This window comes from Eschscholzia californica, unplaced genomic scaffold (genome assembly GCF_041429995.1).
Source record: "Eschscholzia californica isolate CP2 unplaced genomic scaffold, dmEscCali1.0.p SCAF_5, whole genome shotgun sequence".
Taxonomy (NCBI): domain Eukaryota; kingdom Viridiplantae; phylum Streptophyta; class Magnoliopsida; order Ranunculales; family Papaveraceae; genus Eschscholzia; species Eschscholzia californica.
The window spans coordinates 39,789,685-39,808,281 of NW_028238472.1; the positions used below are offsets into that span (position 1 = coordinate 39,789,685).

General features: G+C 39.6%; 2 protein-coding genes across 2 annotated transcripts; one reads left to right on the forward strand and one right to left on the reverse strand.

Annotated features, from left to right (window-relative positions):
- The first annotated feature begins 2,651 nt into the window (after positions 1-2,651).
- On the forward strand, positions 2,652-5,594 carry LOC147539158 (Galactosyltransferase family protein). Its single transcript, XM_086639072.1, has 7 exons — positions 2,652-3,254; positions 4,128-4,280; positions 4,357-4,439; positions 4,532-4,631; positions 4,736-4,849; positions 5,112-5,254; positions 5,375-5,594. The coding sequence occupies exons 1-7, from the start codon at positions 2,779-2,781 to the stop codon at positions 5,461-5,463; spliced, it is 1,158 nt and encodes a 385-aa protein (XP_086495198.1). The 5' UTR covers positions 2,652-2,778; the 3' UTR covers positions 5,464-5,594.
- LOC147539159 (zinc transporter 4, chloroplastic-like) lies at positions 5,557-8,535 on the reverse strand. Its single transcript, XM_086639071.1, has 4 exons — positions 7,984-8,535; positions 7,823-7,880; positions 6,988-7,700; positions 5,557-6,413 (listed from the first exon to the last, which is right to left on the reverse strand). Exons 1-4 carry the CDS (start codon positions 7,996-7,998, stop codon positions 5,958-5,960), a joined length of 1,242 nt encoding a protein of 413 aa, XP_086495197.1. The 5' UTR covers positions 7,999-8,535; the 3' UTR covers positions 5,557-5,957.
- Positions 8,536-18,597: the final 10,062 nt, after the last annotated feature.

Genomic DNA, 18,597 nt, shown 5'->3' on the forward strand with positions numbered 1-18,597 from the left:
AGAGGATCCAAAATAAGTTAAAAGGAACGTCGGTGAAGCAAGCCAACACATATCTTCGTTCTTGAAACTTCCGGTCTATCGACCTTCCTGGAAACGGGTCATTAGAATCCGAAGGCACCTTAGCACTACCTTCTTTGACATCTGAAGACTGTCCAACTTCATTCGTCAACGGATCATGCTTTTGTGTCAACGGATCATGCTTTTGTTTCTTATAGGTTTCCTCTCTCCTCCTTCTCCCTCCTGGTTGGAGGTGCACACCTTGTCATGACTAAGATTGAAAAAATACTGAATCAAGCAATTATTCCGAAAACTTAGCTCAAAATCACAAAAAACTTAAGAAGTCACAGGCTAAATAAGATCGGTAAAGGCAATTCATCAATGAACTACGGAAGAAACTTCTAATGGAATCCCGCATTATCAAACGATTCGACAGCCCAATTTCCCAAATAACTCATGGAAATAGACAGAGGTGCAAATACTAATAGATTTAGGACCCATTCAGTATCTCTAAAACAATGAGTTGGGCTGTTCTTCCGCAAAAAAAGCGATGAGTTGGGAGCTTTCTTGATTCTCATCAAGATAAGCATTTTCATAAACTGGGCTATTTTTATAGCATGCCTCTTTAAAGTGAAAGTGGAATTTATCCTTTGTTTTTTCCTTTCCATTCACTTGGATCTCTCTATGAGATCGAATTTTCCGTTGTTCCTCAGTAGCTCAGTGGTAGAGGGATCGGTTGTTAACCGATTGGTTGTAGGTTCGAATCCTACTTGGAGAGATTTGATTCATTCTGAATTACTGAAATATTTAAACAACATCAGTGGCCTCGTGCCTAACTTTTTCTGTGAAATCGACACGAAGCCACTGATTTGGACACAGTAGCTAGAGTTATGTTACTGAAGTCCAAATTGGTGAGCCAATGTCGCCTCTCTTGAAGGAGATCGACACAAGTACACCGATTTGGAATGTAGTAGTGAGGCTAAGTTATTAAAGTCGAAATGGTGGGGTAAGGTCGATTTCCTTATAGTATATTGACACGAGCACAACGATTTGGACATCAGTGATTAGATGCTAATTCGGTGGGCTGATGTTGATTTCATTATGGGTTATGGACACGAGGCCACCGATTTGGACTTCAGTAACTTGACTTTACTTACTGAAATCCAAATGGGTTAGGTCATGTCGATTTTCAAGAGATGGGTTTGGTTCGACCTCTTGACGTGTAAAAAAGTTCACAAAGTACATTAAAATCAAGCCAATAACAACATTCCACCAAGAAGAAAAACATCATTGTGAAGAAAGAGTTGTTTTTCTCAATGGTCTTTTTGCGTTTTGTTTTCTTTTTCTGATTTTGGAGGGAGGTGTTAAGTCAACCGTTGATCTAATGACGTCAATTGTGCCATTAGGTCAAACCGGCTGCTGCAATGTTTTGCAAACTGGGTGCCGCAATATTTTGCAAATCATTGCAAATTACGTAAACACGTAAAGAGCTAGAAACTATAAAAAAATTGAGTAATGATTTACCAAAATAAAAAATTTATACATTTCCCAGCAAAAAAAACAACGACCACTTATAATCAACGGGAGCGAAAAGCACTCGAAAAATTATTGTTAGAACTGGAATGATGAGATTGACTAAGGTCAATCTCTTTTGACCCCAAACATGTATTGGCACCCGACCACAGATTGACCCGTCCGAAACCTAAAGCAAGGCTTCGAACTCCGATCAATCCGAGAGGTTTCGGATTGGTCCAATTTGAGCCCTTGCTTTGGGTTTCAGATTGGTCAGTCCGGGACTTTGCTTAAGGTCTCGGATTGACCTGTCTGAAACCCTGGACAAGGTCCCGGACTGTCTTGTCTGAAACCTGTCGTTCTATTCTCAGACCAGTCTGTGAGTAGGGTCCCCGGTAGTATTTTTAACGGTGGTTTTGAATCAAGGTCTTTTCTCTCTAACTACTCATCATAGATCAAAGTTGGTATGAAATTAAAGTTCTTCCCACCCATAATGGTTTTACTTTCTTTCTCTCTCTAAAACAAGGTTCTTTAACTCTCTAACTCTTCATTGTTTATTGATGATGATGGATTAAGAAATAAAGTTATTACATGATAAAGTATCAATGATGGTTTGAAGCAGGAGAAGAGAAGAAAAAGAAGAAGAAGGAGAAGAAGAAGAAGGATAAGAAGAGAAAAAAAAAAACGGGTGTCTACCATTACGCCCCAAGCCTTAGCAGTTGTCGATATTGTCCCCGCTTTAACCACCTCACACAAGTACGGACTTTTGTTCTTAGCGATGGCACCACAAACCTAGCCAAAAAGGCCTCGGTATGGCCGAAGACACACGATTCGTCCGACCATCAGAGTATGCAGCGACACCGTGGACCCCCCCCCCCCCTACAACGATATTGTCCTCACTTTTGTTCCCCACTGGAGACCTCAGTAGGTGGTGGCTAAAGTGAGGCCAATATCGTTGTTGGGGGTCCACGGTGTCGCTGCGTACCCTGATGGTCGGACGAATCGTGTGTCTTCGCCCATACCGAGACCTTTTGGGTGGACTTGTGGTGCCTTCGCCAAGAATAAAACCCCGTATCGGTGTGAGGTGGTTAAAGCGGAGACAATATCGATAAATGTTAAGGCTTGGGGCGTTACACCTACTAAGGTGGACTAACAACCATTTTAACGGTGCTATTAGCCGCTCCAACAATTAACCCACTCATTTAGTCATTTTCGAGAGAAAGAGAAATCTAGAGAGGGAAAATTAAACATCACACAGAATAACTGAAAATGGCAAGAATGGCAAGAACTCCTACTTACAGTCACAGCCTCCTATCTCCTTCTCCATCTTTCCCTCAATACTCTAAAGATGACAAATCCAAGAAACGAAATATTTTCTCACCCTCACCCAACTCAATCACTACTACTTCTCGTCTTACTTTCTCTCTCTTAATTATCTCTTCCATTTTCTTCTTGTTTGGATTAACCAGTATCATTTTCTCTCTCTACACTATTCGTTACCCTAAACCTTTCCCCTTCTTCCGTTGTGGTAGAGTTCAAGATACTTTCAGAACTTTCAACTCCATCATCAATACTAGTAGTACTAGTTCTAGTGAACTTGGTGGTGGAAATCATGATCGTAATGGCATTATTGAACGCCCTAAATTCTTAGGGTTTGTTGGAATTTTAACTGGGTTTTCTTTTGCTGATCGTCGTTCTTCTCTTCGTAGTACTTGGTTTCCTTCAGATCATGATAATCTAATTCGGTAAATCTAATTTCATTTCCATATACTTCTTGTTGTTAGTAAAGATCTAGTTCAATAATCAAGAGTGTGAGCTGAAAATGCCACTTTGTATTAACTGTATTAAGATTCTGTTACTTTAATTTGTTACTTGTTATCCATTCCTCTGTTTTGAATTTAGGGTTTTAAGTGTTAATGTTGATCCTGTTCAATTTGTTCAAATTTTGTTATAGAAACAACATTGTAGTTAAGATAAGTAGGTTTTGCTTCAAGATCCTCGTTTAGATTCTTAGAACACTAAAGATTGAAATTGCATATGTTATTTCTGAACTATCATCATACTTCAGACCGAAACTTTATACAAAAATGCATTTTAGTCAGAACTAAAATTGTGGACTACATATTAAGTAATTGATATTGGTACGGTACCATATCAGCGAAGGGGCGAACGGTTTATTGGGGATAAATTATGGGAGAAATGATTAATGTGACAATGTGGGTAGAATACGGCCATAAACCAGCTAGATGTCCGATTGTATCGCATATATTATGGGCATATCAGGATGTGTTGTTTTCTTGCACTTATTTTGTCAGTCAGCTTGATGAATCCTGTCTAGACGCTTGTTTCCTTTGGTGTTTATTTTGCCGCCAGAACTTTCACAACTCTTAAATGGTGGTGCGAAAAATCTTATTCAAAAGAAGATTTTTTATCGATCAAAATGAAAATATTTGTAAATGGTAAGAGAGATATTAAATAAAAGAACACAATAGTGGAGGGTAATTGCAGATCTCCATATAGAGAGATATCTCATGAACTTTGTCCAAATATATGATTCATTTGGTGTTAATTTTTGCTAGCATTCTTGTAACATATTTTGTACCGTTCTACCTTTACAGTTTGGAACAAGCTACTGGAATAGCAGTAAGGTTCGTCATTGGACGATCAAAAGATGCGAAGAAGATGAGAGAACTTGAAGACGAAATTAATAAATATCACGATTTTATGTTAATTGATGTCGAAGAAGAGTACTTAATGCTACCGTATAAAACGTGAGTCTTAGTCTCTCGGCTCCTTCTTTCTGTGCCACTAAAATCATAATTCCTTTGGTTCATATCTTGTCTACAGGTTGGCATTTTTCAAAGCAGCTTTTCAACTTTTTGAAGCAGACTATTATATCAAAGCTGATGATAACATATATTTGCGCCCGGGTAAGCTTTAAAAGTTCGATTTACACAAATTTCTTATTCGTTCAAACTCATTATAACCACAACATAATTCAATTATTTTCATTTACTATCAGACCGACTAGCAACTCTTCTAGCTAGAGATAGATCTCATTCAAGGACTTATATTGGATGCATGAAGAAAGGCCCAGTGATCACTGACCCCAAGATGAAATGGTACTATCTTTTCTTCTCAAAATTGAAACTTTTCATGAGATATTGCTGCGAACTGTTCAAATTGTTTGTTTAAACAATGTAACATTTTCCCCTCTAAATTCCAGGTATGAGAAATCAGGGCATTTACTTGGAAATGAGTATTTCTTGCATGCTTATGGTCCAATTTATGTTCTATCTGCAGAAATAGTCGCATCACTAGCTACTGCGAGAAATGACAGGTCAGTAAATTCTCTTATTCCAAAAGATTTGGTGATAATTTCTTTGATTTCCTGTAGCTTACCTGCCTGAAGATTATATATATATATATATATATATATATATATATATATACATATATGCATATTGTTTATGGTTATTGTAAGTCGTCAAGTTACGTGGTGACACACGTGGCTATGCACTGGCGAGACCAAGCCCCAAGGTTCGAGTCTTAATGTATCAAAAAAAAAAAGAAATTCTCATTTTATGTGTTCTTGTTTCTAGCTTGAGAGTGTTTAGCAATGAGGATGTCACAGTTGGATCGTGGATGCTATCAATGAATGTACATCATGAAGATAATCGAGCTTTATGTGATCCTCGATGTACACCGACATCTATAGCAGTGTGGGATGTTCCTAAATGTTCAGGTAAACAAAAAAGAATCTCTCCTTATTCTCATACATTTTGTAGAACATTTTGATGGAGTCGGAACCCTTTGGCAATTCTAATAGAACATTTTGAGGTTTTTTTTTCTGTACAAAAAGCAGGATTGTGCAACCCAGTTAGAAGGTTGAAGGAGCTTCATAATATGAGTATGTGTTCCAAAAGCCCAACACTGCCACCTGAGGATAGATGAGAGAATGAGCCCCATTATTTTTGTTTTCGGACTTGTTCTTTCTGTAAAAGAATGAACAATAAGGTTTTTGCCTGTGAAATGTAACATTATATATTTTCTTGTATATCAAATTTGAGCATTTATTTGTGAAAGTTAGAAACCACCATGAGAGAGAGAGAGAGCTATTATTATTGTATTAGACTCGAGGAATTAAATTTCGAAAGATTTCTATTTCCACCTAGCTCGAAATTTCATTCCTTCATCAAGACACCCTAAATGGACAAGATAGAGAAGAAAATGAACTACAAATGGCTATTATAACACCAAAAATACACTTCTAACATCATCTCCCTCCTCCCCTCACATGGCAGGAAAACAAAAAGAACCTGAAAAAGAATGCTGAAAATCTTCAATATCTATTTCTCAGATCCTCCTTGTCTCTCTCTTCTTCCCTCCTTTCTTCACTCTCTGTTTCTCTCTTCTTCTTGAATAAAGACTACAATCAAATGAAAGAATCATGCCCAAATTGCAAGCAAAGACATAGAACCAGCACCAAGAAAGAGAGCCAAGTAAGACACAATCTGTAGCCTCACATTACATCTCATTCTTTTACTAAGAAAATCAGCTGCTATCAAATCCACTAAAGCCATATAAACCAGAATTCCAGCTGAAATTGAATCCAATATCCCTTCAATCACCAATGCTCTTGGACTGTTTCGGTTGTATAAAGAAGCAACTCCAGTTCCAATTGCAATCCCAGCTGGTGTTGTAATGGCAAAGAAACACGCCATTAGTATCGTCGACATCTTCTTGAGTAGGGCTTGTGAAATACAACCTCCTAATGCAAACCCTTCGAAGAATTGATGAAAAGAGAGTGCTGCTATCAATGGCCTTATAGTACATGGACTGTGAGACACCCCAAGGGCTAGCCCTATTAGAACCGAATGTGATACGATCCCAAGTTCTAATATCTGCACCATTCAAAAGAAACACTGTTTATATACTATAAGAAAACACATCTGAAGTAAAACGCATGTTACCCCATTTATTTAGTCCAATATGTTCCATAGAGATATATCGATTCCACCAATATTTCTACAATTGAATCCTTAAAATTTAAATTGCATTCGAAAAACAGAAACATGAAACTAGGGTGTACACTACAACCTTTTATTTACAAACAACAAAACCGAAAAGTCTATAGGTCATAAACTAGGAGGCCACTCGGAAATCTGCCTAAAAAATAAAGCACCGGCAAAATCCTCTCGATTTCCTATAGCATTTTTTTTGAACTCTAAACTAATTGCTATCAAGTACAACCTAAGGTTTGGACCTTGTTACAAATCCGAACGTATTGATATAACATTTTATTCGCTTTTCACATGATGTGTCAATGACATATCAACCAATATAAAACATATTCTATTTAAAAAGTCGAATAACTAATAAATTTAAGACCTCATATTGAAATAGAATTTACCTTTTTCTAAAAATCAATATAATAAAACGACTACAAAAGAACAAAAAATATAGTATAAAATTTACCTGAGATACCACAACATGCCTAGCACTTCCTTCCACTTCATCGTCATCGTCATCTCCAAATCCATGCGAGTGACCATGCGCGTGTTCAACCGCGTGCCCTTCACATGCGTCCTTCCCTTGTTGATGGTTATGTCTATGTTGTGCCGCATGTGCATGCATCCCAACTATATGCATTCCACCTCCTTCCTCTTCACCAAACACCACCTTCAAATTACTATTTCCACCCAAAACCGGAACGATTCCACCACCCGATTCCATATCAACAACCGAGTCATCTCCATTGTTATTAACTCGTTTTTCCTCTTCTTTTTTCTTCTCATAAAATTGAGTACCAAGAAAATCAGCTACTAGGGTTGCTAATGCAGACATCATTGCTACAAACCCAGAAAATGGAAATTTTGACCAAGGTGACGAAGGTAGACAACTGTCAGTTAATGCTGACGTGCCACTAGGTAACATATGAACGAAACCGGTGGCAAGAATTACTCCAGCGGCAAATGCTTTCGCCGCGAAAAATAAATTTCCATCGGTTCTTAAGAACCGACGTTCTTTTCCAACGAGTGGAATTGCAATTCCCATCACCCCGGAAAATAAAATCGCACCAATTGCAATCATTTTTAGAATGAACGCGGCTGAGTCGTCTCGACACTCGGTTGAGTTAACTCCACAACTCGTTGTCGCCATTGAAGTTGTGATTAGCTGCACAAAGTTATCTGTTTTTTTTTTTGCCCCAAAATAAAAAAACACCCATAATTTTAGAACCCTAAATTAACAAAACCCATAAATCAAAATTGTAAATTTTGGTCTTTTAGGGTTTGGGAAATTGAGATTGTACCTGAATACGATTGAGCTCTTTCTGTAATTGGTTTGATGTAAATTAAAGAATCAAGATCCTAGAAAACAGAGTAAAATTCAATTAGTAAAATTCGATTAAAAAATTAAAATACAGAAGATTCGTTTTTCTAACTCTCTGAAATCTAGAAAAGAAATCCTAACCTCGATGGAAGACATAAAGAGGGTCTTGGGATTCAGGTAATTTTGCAAATCTCCAAGAGAATGAAAAAATCGAGATTAGGTTTAAAATGGTAATAATAGTTGGAACTTGGAAGTACAGGGGAAGTGTGTTCTTTGAAGAAGATGAGAGAAAAAGAAGAGAAATTGTTCCTTCTGAGTGAAGATATATATATATTCTTCTGTAAAGAGAGATAGAGAGAGAGAGAGAGAGGGTGGCGATGAATGTCGACATTGTTTGACAAATCAAAGGGTATGGAAGTTTGGGTTGCCGCTTAAACTTTCAGTTGTGGTTTTTTCCTTGTTGATGAGGGTATGGTGTCGACATTTTCACTTCATTTTCCCTTCTCATTTTTTGTTTTTAATAGGTAGGCCGTATATAGTTTGTTATTATACTATTACTCAGCATAATTATTGTTACTTGCCCATACTTTCGGTTGAATATTTTACAGATCATACACCTCTTGTTATCGGGATGTAAATCTTCCGTCCAACAATTTTTTTTTTTTTGAGTAAACCATACTTTTATTCATAAGTGAACAACAACACGAAGATACATGGTATAATTGACTCGACACTTACTCAAACAAAAGATCCTAAAAGCCGACAAAAGATCCTAAAGATCGTGAATGAAAAGACCCTAAAAGTCGACGAAAGATAACAGTAAAACTGATAAAAGAACGACCGCCTTGTTATCGAAAAACCGTCACCGGAAAACCGCCACCGTCTCCAAGAAACTGTCGTTGTCGCCAGAAAACCGCTTCCGTCACCGGAGAATCGTCGCCATCACACCACCACAGAAATCACGTCACCACCATACCACCATCACGAAGCACCACCCGATTTTGCCGTAAAAACCAATCGCTCCACCACCACCACCCACCACCATCAATAAAACACCACAATAGAAATTACACACAACCCTCTTCTCCACCACCACCCACCACCATCATTAAACACCACCACAGAAATAACCCAAATCCCTCTTCTACACCGCCACCCACCACCAGCATTTAAAACACCACCGCCATAATCACAACCCACTTTCCACCATAAACACCATAACACCACCACCATGAACATCACCACCATCATCCCAGACCACCACCAAATCTAATCCCAACACCGCCACTAATCACCCCTCCACAACCAGATCCTATCACTATCCGACCACTAAACCCGCCACTACCACCATTCACCACTACCCTCTTCCCCACCACCACCATAACAACAACACTAAACACCACCACAAAACCTTTCCACCACAACCAAATCGTTCCACACTCAAATCTCACCACCACAAAACTATATGAACAATAAAAGAGAAAGAGAAAGAGGAAAATAAAGGAAACCCTCGCCAGATCTGGCGAGGGTTGATCAAAACAGAGACTGAAAGAAGAAAAAGAAACACCTATCTAGGCGTCGCCACCACAATCGCTCCTCCACAGAGCAGTTTTACAACTTAAACATTAGAGAGAGCCTGAGAGTCGTTCAAAATTTTTTGCTGTAGTGGTTATCTCATCTAATTTAGGCAATAAATATAATAAATTCGTCGGCTCTTTCATTAATCGTTTAAAATTAGGCGGTTATCGTGTTTATCACATAGATTGTAGTCAATTTCTAAAATAAAAAACCTAAATCTTCTTTTATCACAATTATTAGATATAACCAAAACAAACCAAACTAAGAGCATCTCCAATGCAAAACTCAAAAGAAACTCTAAAAATCTTATGTGTCGAGATTCAAATGTCAATCTCTAATTTTTCTCTTTCCTATTTGTCAAGATTGAGATCCTCTATTCGAATGACTTCTCCAATGCAACACTCTAAAACTCCAAAAATTATTTATGTGACATTTTTTTTTTCATTAAAATATATGAAAATGCTGAGTTGGCATTTAGAGATATCTCAAGAGGACACTCTAGAAATGGAGTGTCCTCTTGAGATATCTCCGTTCCACCCTCGACATGTCATCTTGGAGATTTGGATTGAGTTTTGCATTAGAGATAAATTTTCAGATAAAAACTCTAAAAGTCTTACGTGGCACTCCGAGTTTCTAAGATTGAGATTTGCATTGGAAATGCTCTAAATATTTGAGAATGTAAATCTTCAAAAGTAAATAATAAAAATACAACCAAATTAATATTTACTTTTCTTTTATGAAAGTAGGCTTTTGGCGTGTATTATTCATTAAGTACAACAGCTACATTCGAAGTGTTCTCAGAATTTAAGAAAGTACGAATGCAAGATGGAAGAGTGTGTTTGCATCCAATTTGTCACAAATAGAATGAGTAAGACAATATTGTCGCGAAGTATGAGTAATTTCATTTACTATTCTACATGTACGAGCAATTCCACTCTTTCGAAGAAAGAAGACGACTTTCAGGTTGAAGAAATAGAAGAGAAAGAGAAAAACAGGGATTTGAAGGTTTATTTCTAATTAAGAGCCAGGACTAGATTAGAAATTTTAATGGTTAAAGATTTAGATTGGTCCATATTTGGTCATAGAATTTTAAAGACTAAAAATTAGAAAATCCTTGCCCAAATCTGAACCGTTGGTGATCTAATATAAGGGTCGGACTTAGACTCATTTAGGGTTTTATATCTCTTTCATCTTCTTAAGCACAGATCAATATTTTACTTTTTATCTTCGTCTTCTTCTTTTTTTCTTCTCTTCATCTTCTTCACAGAAAAAAATTTCAGCATCACGCTTGCCAAGGCGCGTCGAGCAAGGTGCAGGCGAAAGCTTTGTTGCCTCGCACCGCCTTGCACTTCAAACAACATAGTGCTTAGGACACTCGCGTCGGCCTCCCATTTCAAGACTCAGATGGAAAAGCTCTTTTGGGACCATATCCAAGTATTGCTGGCATGTAACTAGAATTCTGACAAGTGCCACCTAAGTCAATTGGTTGGCTTCTTGACTGGTCAAGACTAAATATTTGGCTCAATAAAACTAAATGAGCACTTGTCAAGAGTAAAGAAACTCGAAGGCTAGCCTATATACCAGATAAAGCCCAATGGATCAAATCCATATACTCAGCACAAACCAAGGAAACTGTGTGATGCCAGTGAGTTCTAGGACAACCACTTGACTGGGGGGGCCTAGGAATAGGTCTTAAAGGTCCTAGGCAGGGCAATTGATGCTCTACTTCGTGGTTAATGGTGTACATGGGAAAGTTTTTAAGATTTCCATGGTGAAAGACATTAACAGTATACCAAAAAGCCCAGAGCCAGCCCTATGTTCTATGAAGATCAACAGAATAATACACATCCCCACATGGAGACATTTAAGAAAATGGAGAGCTAAAGCATAAAATATTGCAAGTTGTAAAGAGAATTAGCTTTATTCCGCTAAGGCACTATTCACCTATTCTTTTTTTTTTTTTTTTGTTGAAAAAGAACTCAAATTAACTAGCCACATCATTCTGCAAGGAGATCATCGAGTGCCATTGTCGATTGGTCTGCTTCTGTCTGCCCCATTTCGCCAATTTGTCTGCCATCGTATTCACCGTTCTTGGCTCGTGAGTGAATCTTGCCTCCATAAAGTTTGATAATAGATCCCCAAAGTTGACCAGCAATTTTTTTGTTTGCCACCCGATATCTCTAGCGTTGTTGTTGAGGTAATTAATTATACTTAGATTGTCGCTTTCTATATGGAGATGTGTGATTTGTTGACATTTCGCCCATTGTATTGCGTTAAGAATAGCCAGACCTTCACATTCCTCTGCTGTTTGCCCTCTGGTGGTCTCCGCCTTAGCTGTCACAAAGTCTCCCTTTTCATCGTATAGTGTCCAACCTATGCCAGCTGGTTCCGTGCACGCTAAGAAGGATGCGTCCACATTGAATTTGAGGAACGGGGACTCTGGTGGAAGCCATTTGATGTTGTCTTTTGCTTTCTCGCCTTTGGTTTGTATCTTTATTGATGTGGTATAATTTTGGATCATAGTAATTACCTGCATCGGGTTAGTGGATTTCGAAGAAAAACATTTATCACATCGCGTCTTCCAAATAAACCACATAATTTTTGCCATTAACGACATAACATCACTCGTCATAGTTTTCCAGAACATTATCCAGTCCAGAATGTTGGTAAAGTTATCAGGTCTGAGACCGAAGTACAGCCAAATCGCCCGCGCGAATTGGCAATGAAGTAAAACATGAGTGATCGTTTCCGTGTGTTCGCAAAACATACAAGTGTATATATTACCAATATATCTGCCAATTTTTCCTCGAACTGGTAAACTGTTAGTACAACATTTCCACAGGAATAGTTTAATTCTCGGTATGGTTGGGATTTTCCAGATAAAGTTCCATTCCATCGTCGTGTGTTGTTGAGTTCCGTACTTTAAATGGTTATACATGGTTTTGATCGTGAAGTTACCTGATTTGGTGAGAGTCCAGATCATCGTGTCCTGAGCATTGGGTTGGATATTGATACTGAGGATCGCTTTACCTACATCATCGTCAAAATATTGCATTAATATGTTCCTATTCCATTTATTGTCTAGCATGAGATCCGCCACATTGTTAAACGGGCAATTGTGCCTATTTGGAATAGGCGGTTTATGATTTGGGATCCAAAAATCCTCCCAAATATTAATCTGATGCCCTCTGTTGACATCCCAGAATATGAGATTAGTAATCTGAGGCACGCATGCCACAATAGATTTCCAAATCCAAGAGTTAGACTGTTTAGCGGGCAGCGGTTTAGAACTCTTCGGGAAATACCGAGCTTTAAGAAGTTGTGCCCACGGGGCCGAAGGGAATTTGAGCAGGCGCCACGCCAGTTTGCAGAGAAAAGCTTTATTGTCAAGGAACGGTTCACGGAATCCTAGCCCACCATTTTTACGGGGCCTGCAAAGCGCAGCCCATTTGATTGTGTGAATAGTTTTGGTTTTTCCCCACCAAAAGGACCGTTGAATGGTCTCCATGCGGTTGCTAATCCCCTTCGGAAGGGCAAAGCATTGCATCTGGTATCGGGGAACAGCCGCCGTTATAGTCGAAATGACTATAGAACGGCCAGCTTGAGAGAGGAGGTTGGTCTGCCATTTGGAGAGTTTATTCTGAACTTGATCGATGAGTGCCGAAAAAGCAGGTTTTTTCTTCGCTCCGATGAAGAGATGGGTGCCCAGATATTTATCAAGGGAAGAAGCTTGTTGAACTTTGAGGGATTTGATAATCATCTTCTTGAACTTGTGGTGGGTGTTTTTGGTAAAAAAGATAGTGGATTTTTTATAGTTGATGACTTGACCAGAGTTGTCACTGAATATCTTAAGGATGTGGAGAAGGTTATTGATATTATCTAACGAGTTCAGCCCGAATATGAGGCAGTCATCCGCGAAGAGGAGATGGTTAACCATGAAATTAGAGCGGGGTATATTAATACCAATGAATTTATGGGGGCTGTTAGGAGCCGTCAGTAGACGACTCAGGCCTTCCATAGCCAACGTGAAAAGAAAGAGAGAAAGCGGGTCTCCTTGTCTAATTCCTCTAGTAACATTGATCGTCGGTCCCGGTCTCCCATTAATTAGGACTGCCATAGAGGAAGAGGCAATACACGTGTGTATTAGACTAATCCAATGATCATCAAATCCAAGTTTAGCCATGATAGCTTCCAGGAAGGACCACTCAATTCTGTCAAAAGCTTTGGACATATCGAGTTTAAGGCCAAAGTAGCTTTTCGAACCCCGCTTAGTACGGTATATGTGGGACAACTCCTGGCTTATGATGATGTTGTCCGTGATTTGTCTGCCTGGAACATAAGCCGCTTGCATCGGGGAAATGATATCTGGAAGCAGCACTTTCAGCCGGTTGGCTAGAATTTTGGTTATGATTTTATATGTCGTGTTTAAGAGGCTAATCGGCCGATAATCGGCTGTGGTCTGGGGGGATTTGGTTTTTGGGATGAGGCAAATATGAGTATGGTTAGTCGAGGGTGGTAGGATAGAAGAAGTAAAGAACTTGCTGACCATTTCGATAACATCGCTCTTGACAGTATCCCAGTTAGCTTGATAAAAGAAAGGGGGGTATCCATCCGGTCCCGGGGCCGCGTCAGGTTTCAAGGAGAAAGTAGCTCTGCGGATATCCTCTTCAATAGGCAGCATCGTTAAGAAATAGTTTTGCTCTTCTGTAATTTGCTGGGAGAAAAGATTAAGAATGTGGTTAGTGCTTTCGGGATACGTAGAGGTCGAAATGTTGATGAGGTGATCGGAGAAAAGTTGTGCTATCTCAAGGGGATTATCACTCCAAGTGTTATCATTCTTGAGGATAGCATTGATATGGTTTTTCCGGTTACGGGTAATAGCTTTGGCATGAAAGAATTTGGTATTTCTATCTCCCAGTTGAATGTTCATCACTCTCGATTTTTCCTTCCATATGCTTTCTTGAAGATTATAAGCTTCCTCCAATTGGGTGTTAAGCTCCCGCAACCTGTCGACATTTTGAGTCCCCTGAATAGCTTTGACAAGATGTGTGATTTTCCTGTCCATATGACCAAAAACCGATTTGTTCCAGTGAGCCAAGTTAATGGCTAGAGAGTTGAGCTTATTTTGGATGAGGTTGGCCGATAAGGACCAGTTATCCTGAATGAAGTGCCCACAGTCCGGATGGGCCATCCACGTTCTGATGAATTTGAAAGGTTTTTTACCTCTGAGGATTTTGTTTTTATTGGTGTAAAGAATAGGGAGGTGATCAGAGCCCACTCCGGGCAGATGGTGGACCGAGGAATTCGGGAAATCCGAAAGCCATTGCATGTTCGCTAGAGCTCTGTCTAACCTTTCTTGAATCAGCTTTCCTGCAAATTGCCTATTAGACCAGGTAAAGGAAGCCCCATTGAAGCCGAGATCCTGAAGGTTAAGACTATTAATATGAGATCGGATAGTTTTTGCATGATTGGGAAGAGAACTTTGGTTTCCGCTTTTTTCAGAAGGGTGCAGGATAGTGTTGAGGTCACCAATGAGAAGCCAAGGGTCTGTGGGGATTGGGGCTCTGGTATGAAGCTTCTCCCAAGGTTTCAGACGGTCCTTATTATAGGGGTAACCGTAAAAGCAAGTGATGAAGAAAACTGGTTGATTGTTGTTAGGAGTAACTTTAGTATGTATAATGTTCTTGTCAGCAAACACTATCTCTACATCGTAGTTGGGATTCCAAAAGAGAGCAAGGCCTCCCGCTTTGTTAGTGGGTTCAACCGAGAAAAGTTTGTAGTCCGCATGAAGATTAAGCAATCTGCCTAAGTTAGTGTTCATACATTTAGTCTCTGAGAGGAAGATAAATTCCGGCTTATGCTCTCGAATAAGGGACCAGAGATGCTTTCTATTTATGAAATTACCACACCCCCTCATATTCCACGCAAGCATGGATAGGGTGTCAAATGGTGGTCTGTTCATGAGTGGTAACTCAGATGTACCCACAAGGAGGCCCACTAACCCAAAAGATCAGGCCAAAACAACCTAACCCGCGGGAGTGCCTGAAGCAGGACACTAGGGGCGCTCCTCACAGAAAGCAGGAACTGCCACCAGGCCCACCTCCCAAACCCACCAGGACAGAAACTAAGGGCACACACCACCAAAAGCCCACCACCCTGAACAGAAGCAAACAGAAGAACAAGCAAAAACAACAACCACTAAACGATAAACGAAGACCTTAAAGATAAACAAAACGAGATTACAAAGTTAAACTAATAAAACCACTAAGGAAAACGAAGAAACAAACACAGGTACTCCCCACCAGAAGACACAAAATAACCCTCCTTCAATCAACAGAGACCAAAGGAGGGAGCCACTTCTTGTGGATGAACATGCCGAGACCTAACTAGGACCAATACCAACTAAACAGGACAACTAAACAGCCAAAACAACAACAAAAACAAACAACGACAAAACGACCCTTCGACGAGAAAGCCTAAGCTGGTGGGATATCGGCACCCTCCGGACCCTGGTTGGTGAGGATTTCCAAACTCCGAGTGAGCACATTGGATTCTTCCAGTAAGGCTTGAGCTTCCAAATTGTCCAACATCCTAGAAGGGTAGTGATGATGATCAAGGGATTCATCCGATGAACTAATCGAGTGGTGAGACGAATTAGACCTGAGCCTTTTGCCTGAAGGGGTGAACAATTGATGGGGAGGGATGGTACGAAGGACAAGCGAAGGGGGAGGGGCCAACAGAATCGGTTCTTCCTGTTCCAAATCTTCCATGGGTTCATAATTGGGGTCTTCTTCATCATCGGAGGAGGAGATGGGTATGAGAGGTGGGCAATGACCTAGAGGGTGGTCAACAACTCTACAAGTCTGACAGATAGCACCAGGGAATTTCTGGTAGCTTATATTAAACGTGACTTCCTTATCCACAAACATAAGATTGATAGTAGCCAGAAGAGGTGATCTCACATCATAAAGAAAATGAACTCGAATCACCTTGTTGTCGACAAAACCTAAGTTCCGAGGCTTCACCTGAATGATCTTCCCCATCCTATCAAAGATTGTGTCTAAATCCTCTTTATTTTGAATGGCCATGGGGATTTTGTACAAGGTGCACCACATGGGCTCATAGTATAGATCATCGATCTCCTCTGTAAGTGGGAAGACCACTTGCTTGAGTACCATCATCATACCTTTCAGAATCCAAGGTCTACCGAAGTTCAGTGCATTAAGAATGAAGAGACTCTTAGGTTTTATAAGGAATGTATTGACCGGACCCTCCAATGGTGAGTAGTGACAGTCTCTGAAGAAAATAGTGAGTGGAAAGAGCATTTTTTTGATTTGGGTAAGGGTGGCTGCTTCTGGACAGCACCATCTAGCCACGAAACCTTGAGAGATTGATTGCAATTCAGGGTTGGTAGAGGGCTTGGAATATCTAAGGGATAGGTGACCACGAGGGGAAACAGCGAAGTGAGTTGCCATTAGTGTGCTGAAGGAGATAAGGGGAGAAGGGGTGACTACAGGAAGAAGGTGAGGATGGTTGTTCTGAGACGAAGCTGAGTTGGGGTTTAAATACACCAAAACTGGAAAGAAAAGACAAATAAAGCTCCATGAAATCATCACCATGCAGACCCAGTGATTGGGTGGTGCCACCCACCAGCGTTGGCTACTCGTCGGACGCGACTGTTGACATACTAGAAAGACAGGCGACAAATACCGGCGAGAGAGAGAAGAAGAGAAATCGCAGGGAAATCAAGACCACACACCTATTAACTTACGCAAAACCTATAAAAGGGGGAATAGGAAACGATAAAAAGAAATAATTACAAGGTTGAGTGTCTTTATTACCTCGGGAGATGGAGGTTATCAGATGATTATACCTTGATTTGATGAGTTCCCAATGACTGCGCTTTCTTGTTGAAGAAGCTGTTCATGCATGCACTGCCGTTGAATGAAGAAGGGAGACTCGAGGGCAGCTTGGATTGTAGTTTGATCGAGGGTGAGTGGTTGGTGATAAACGACAAATTAAATGAAGGGGTTTGAATGTGAAGTGAGCGTGGGAGGTCGTGGTAGTTTGATCTAGGGTTCTATGCAAGTCTTGAATGGTGATGGCGGCGCAATTAGGGTTTCGGTAAGGTGGAAAGGAGAGAGGAAAGCTGACGTCACTACAGAGCTTCTCTCTCCTAAAAAAAACCTCACCCCCAGAGATCACCTATTCAATAAACCTAAGTGAATGAATCTGCTTTCATTGATTTTACTATTCCCAAATCTTGTATGCCACAAAATTCACACGTGTTAGAAGTAGAAAAATATTAAAATATGAAATATAATATAGTGGTGGGGCAAAGCAAATTTATGTAGGCTGCTCATTTGAGAAAATATAAAAAATTATCCGGAGTGAAAAGACTTTACGAAAAATTTGTCAACTTTAGTTGACCAATATATTTTTTAATTGTTATGGGGAATAAAATTGTATTCATCATTTCTTCTCCATGCCAGCAAGAGTCACCGATAAACTGTCATTGTCGGTCGGCTGACCAGGATGAAGAAGTCATACAAGGAGGAAGAACCCCAAATCCTTAGAGACACTTTCGGAGATTCACCTCTTGAACTGAGTTGGGAAGAGAAAGTGTAGGAAGATTGTCGATTTGCTCATTCATTATTCAGTAAGCAGTAGTCAGGGGGCGACCCAGGCCCTAAGAAACCAACGCGGCTGCTTTGAGCCCCAAGTTCACCTAAGGCCCCCATTTTATATAAGTTTAAAGGCACATCCAACAAAGTTTAATGGAAAGGTGGCCCGTCAAACTTAGGGCACAAAATACCATCTTCCACCCATCTCTTATTAAACTTTTTATCTCCAACCTTTATTAATCAATATTCAACAAAAAAAAAAATCTCTATTGATCTATTCCCACTTTCTATAAAGAAAAAGAATTATCTCTTTCTACCGGTTTGTTTCCTTCTCCTTCGTATCTCCATTGGAATTTCTCTTTAAATCTCAATTAGTAATTTTCATTTTTTATTTGTTATTTTAACTATTACTTTTGTAATAAACATTTTTCAATTTCTTATTATTAGATAATTTGATATGTCTTGAATCAATACATTGCATACATTTCAAATATTTCTGCTTACATTAGCTATGTGAATACTACGCGTGTCTATTTTTTCATGTAAAAGGTAC

Coding starts and splice junctions, on each gene's coding strand:
- LOC147539158 (XM_086639072.1), top strand. CDS start 2,779: ATGGCAAGAATGGCAAGAACTCCTACTTACAGTCACAGCCTCCTATCT. Junction 4,281..4,356: donor TTAATGCTACCGTATAAAAC/GTGAGTCTTAGT, acceptor TCTTGTCTACAG/GTTGGCATTTTTCAAAGCAG. Junction 4,632..4,735: donor ACTGACCCCAAGATGAAATG/GTACTATCTTTT, acceptor TCTAAATTCCAG/GTATGAGAAATCAGGGCATT.
- LOC147539159 (XM_086639071.1), bottom strand. Junction 7,701..7,822: donor AAGAGCTCAATCGTATTCAG/GTACAATCTCAA, acceptor AAAAAAAAACAG/ATAACTTTGTGCAGCTAATC. Junction 6,414..6,987: donor GGCATGTTGTGGTATCTCAG/GTAAATTTTATA, acceptor TGAATGGTGCAG/ATATTAGAACTTGGGATCGT.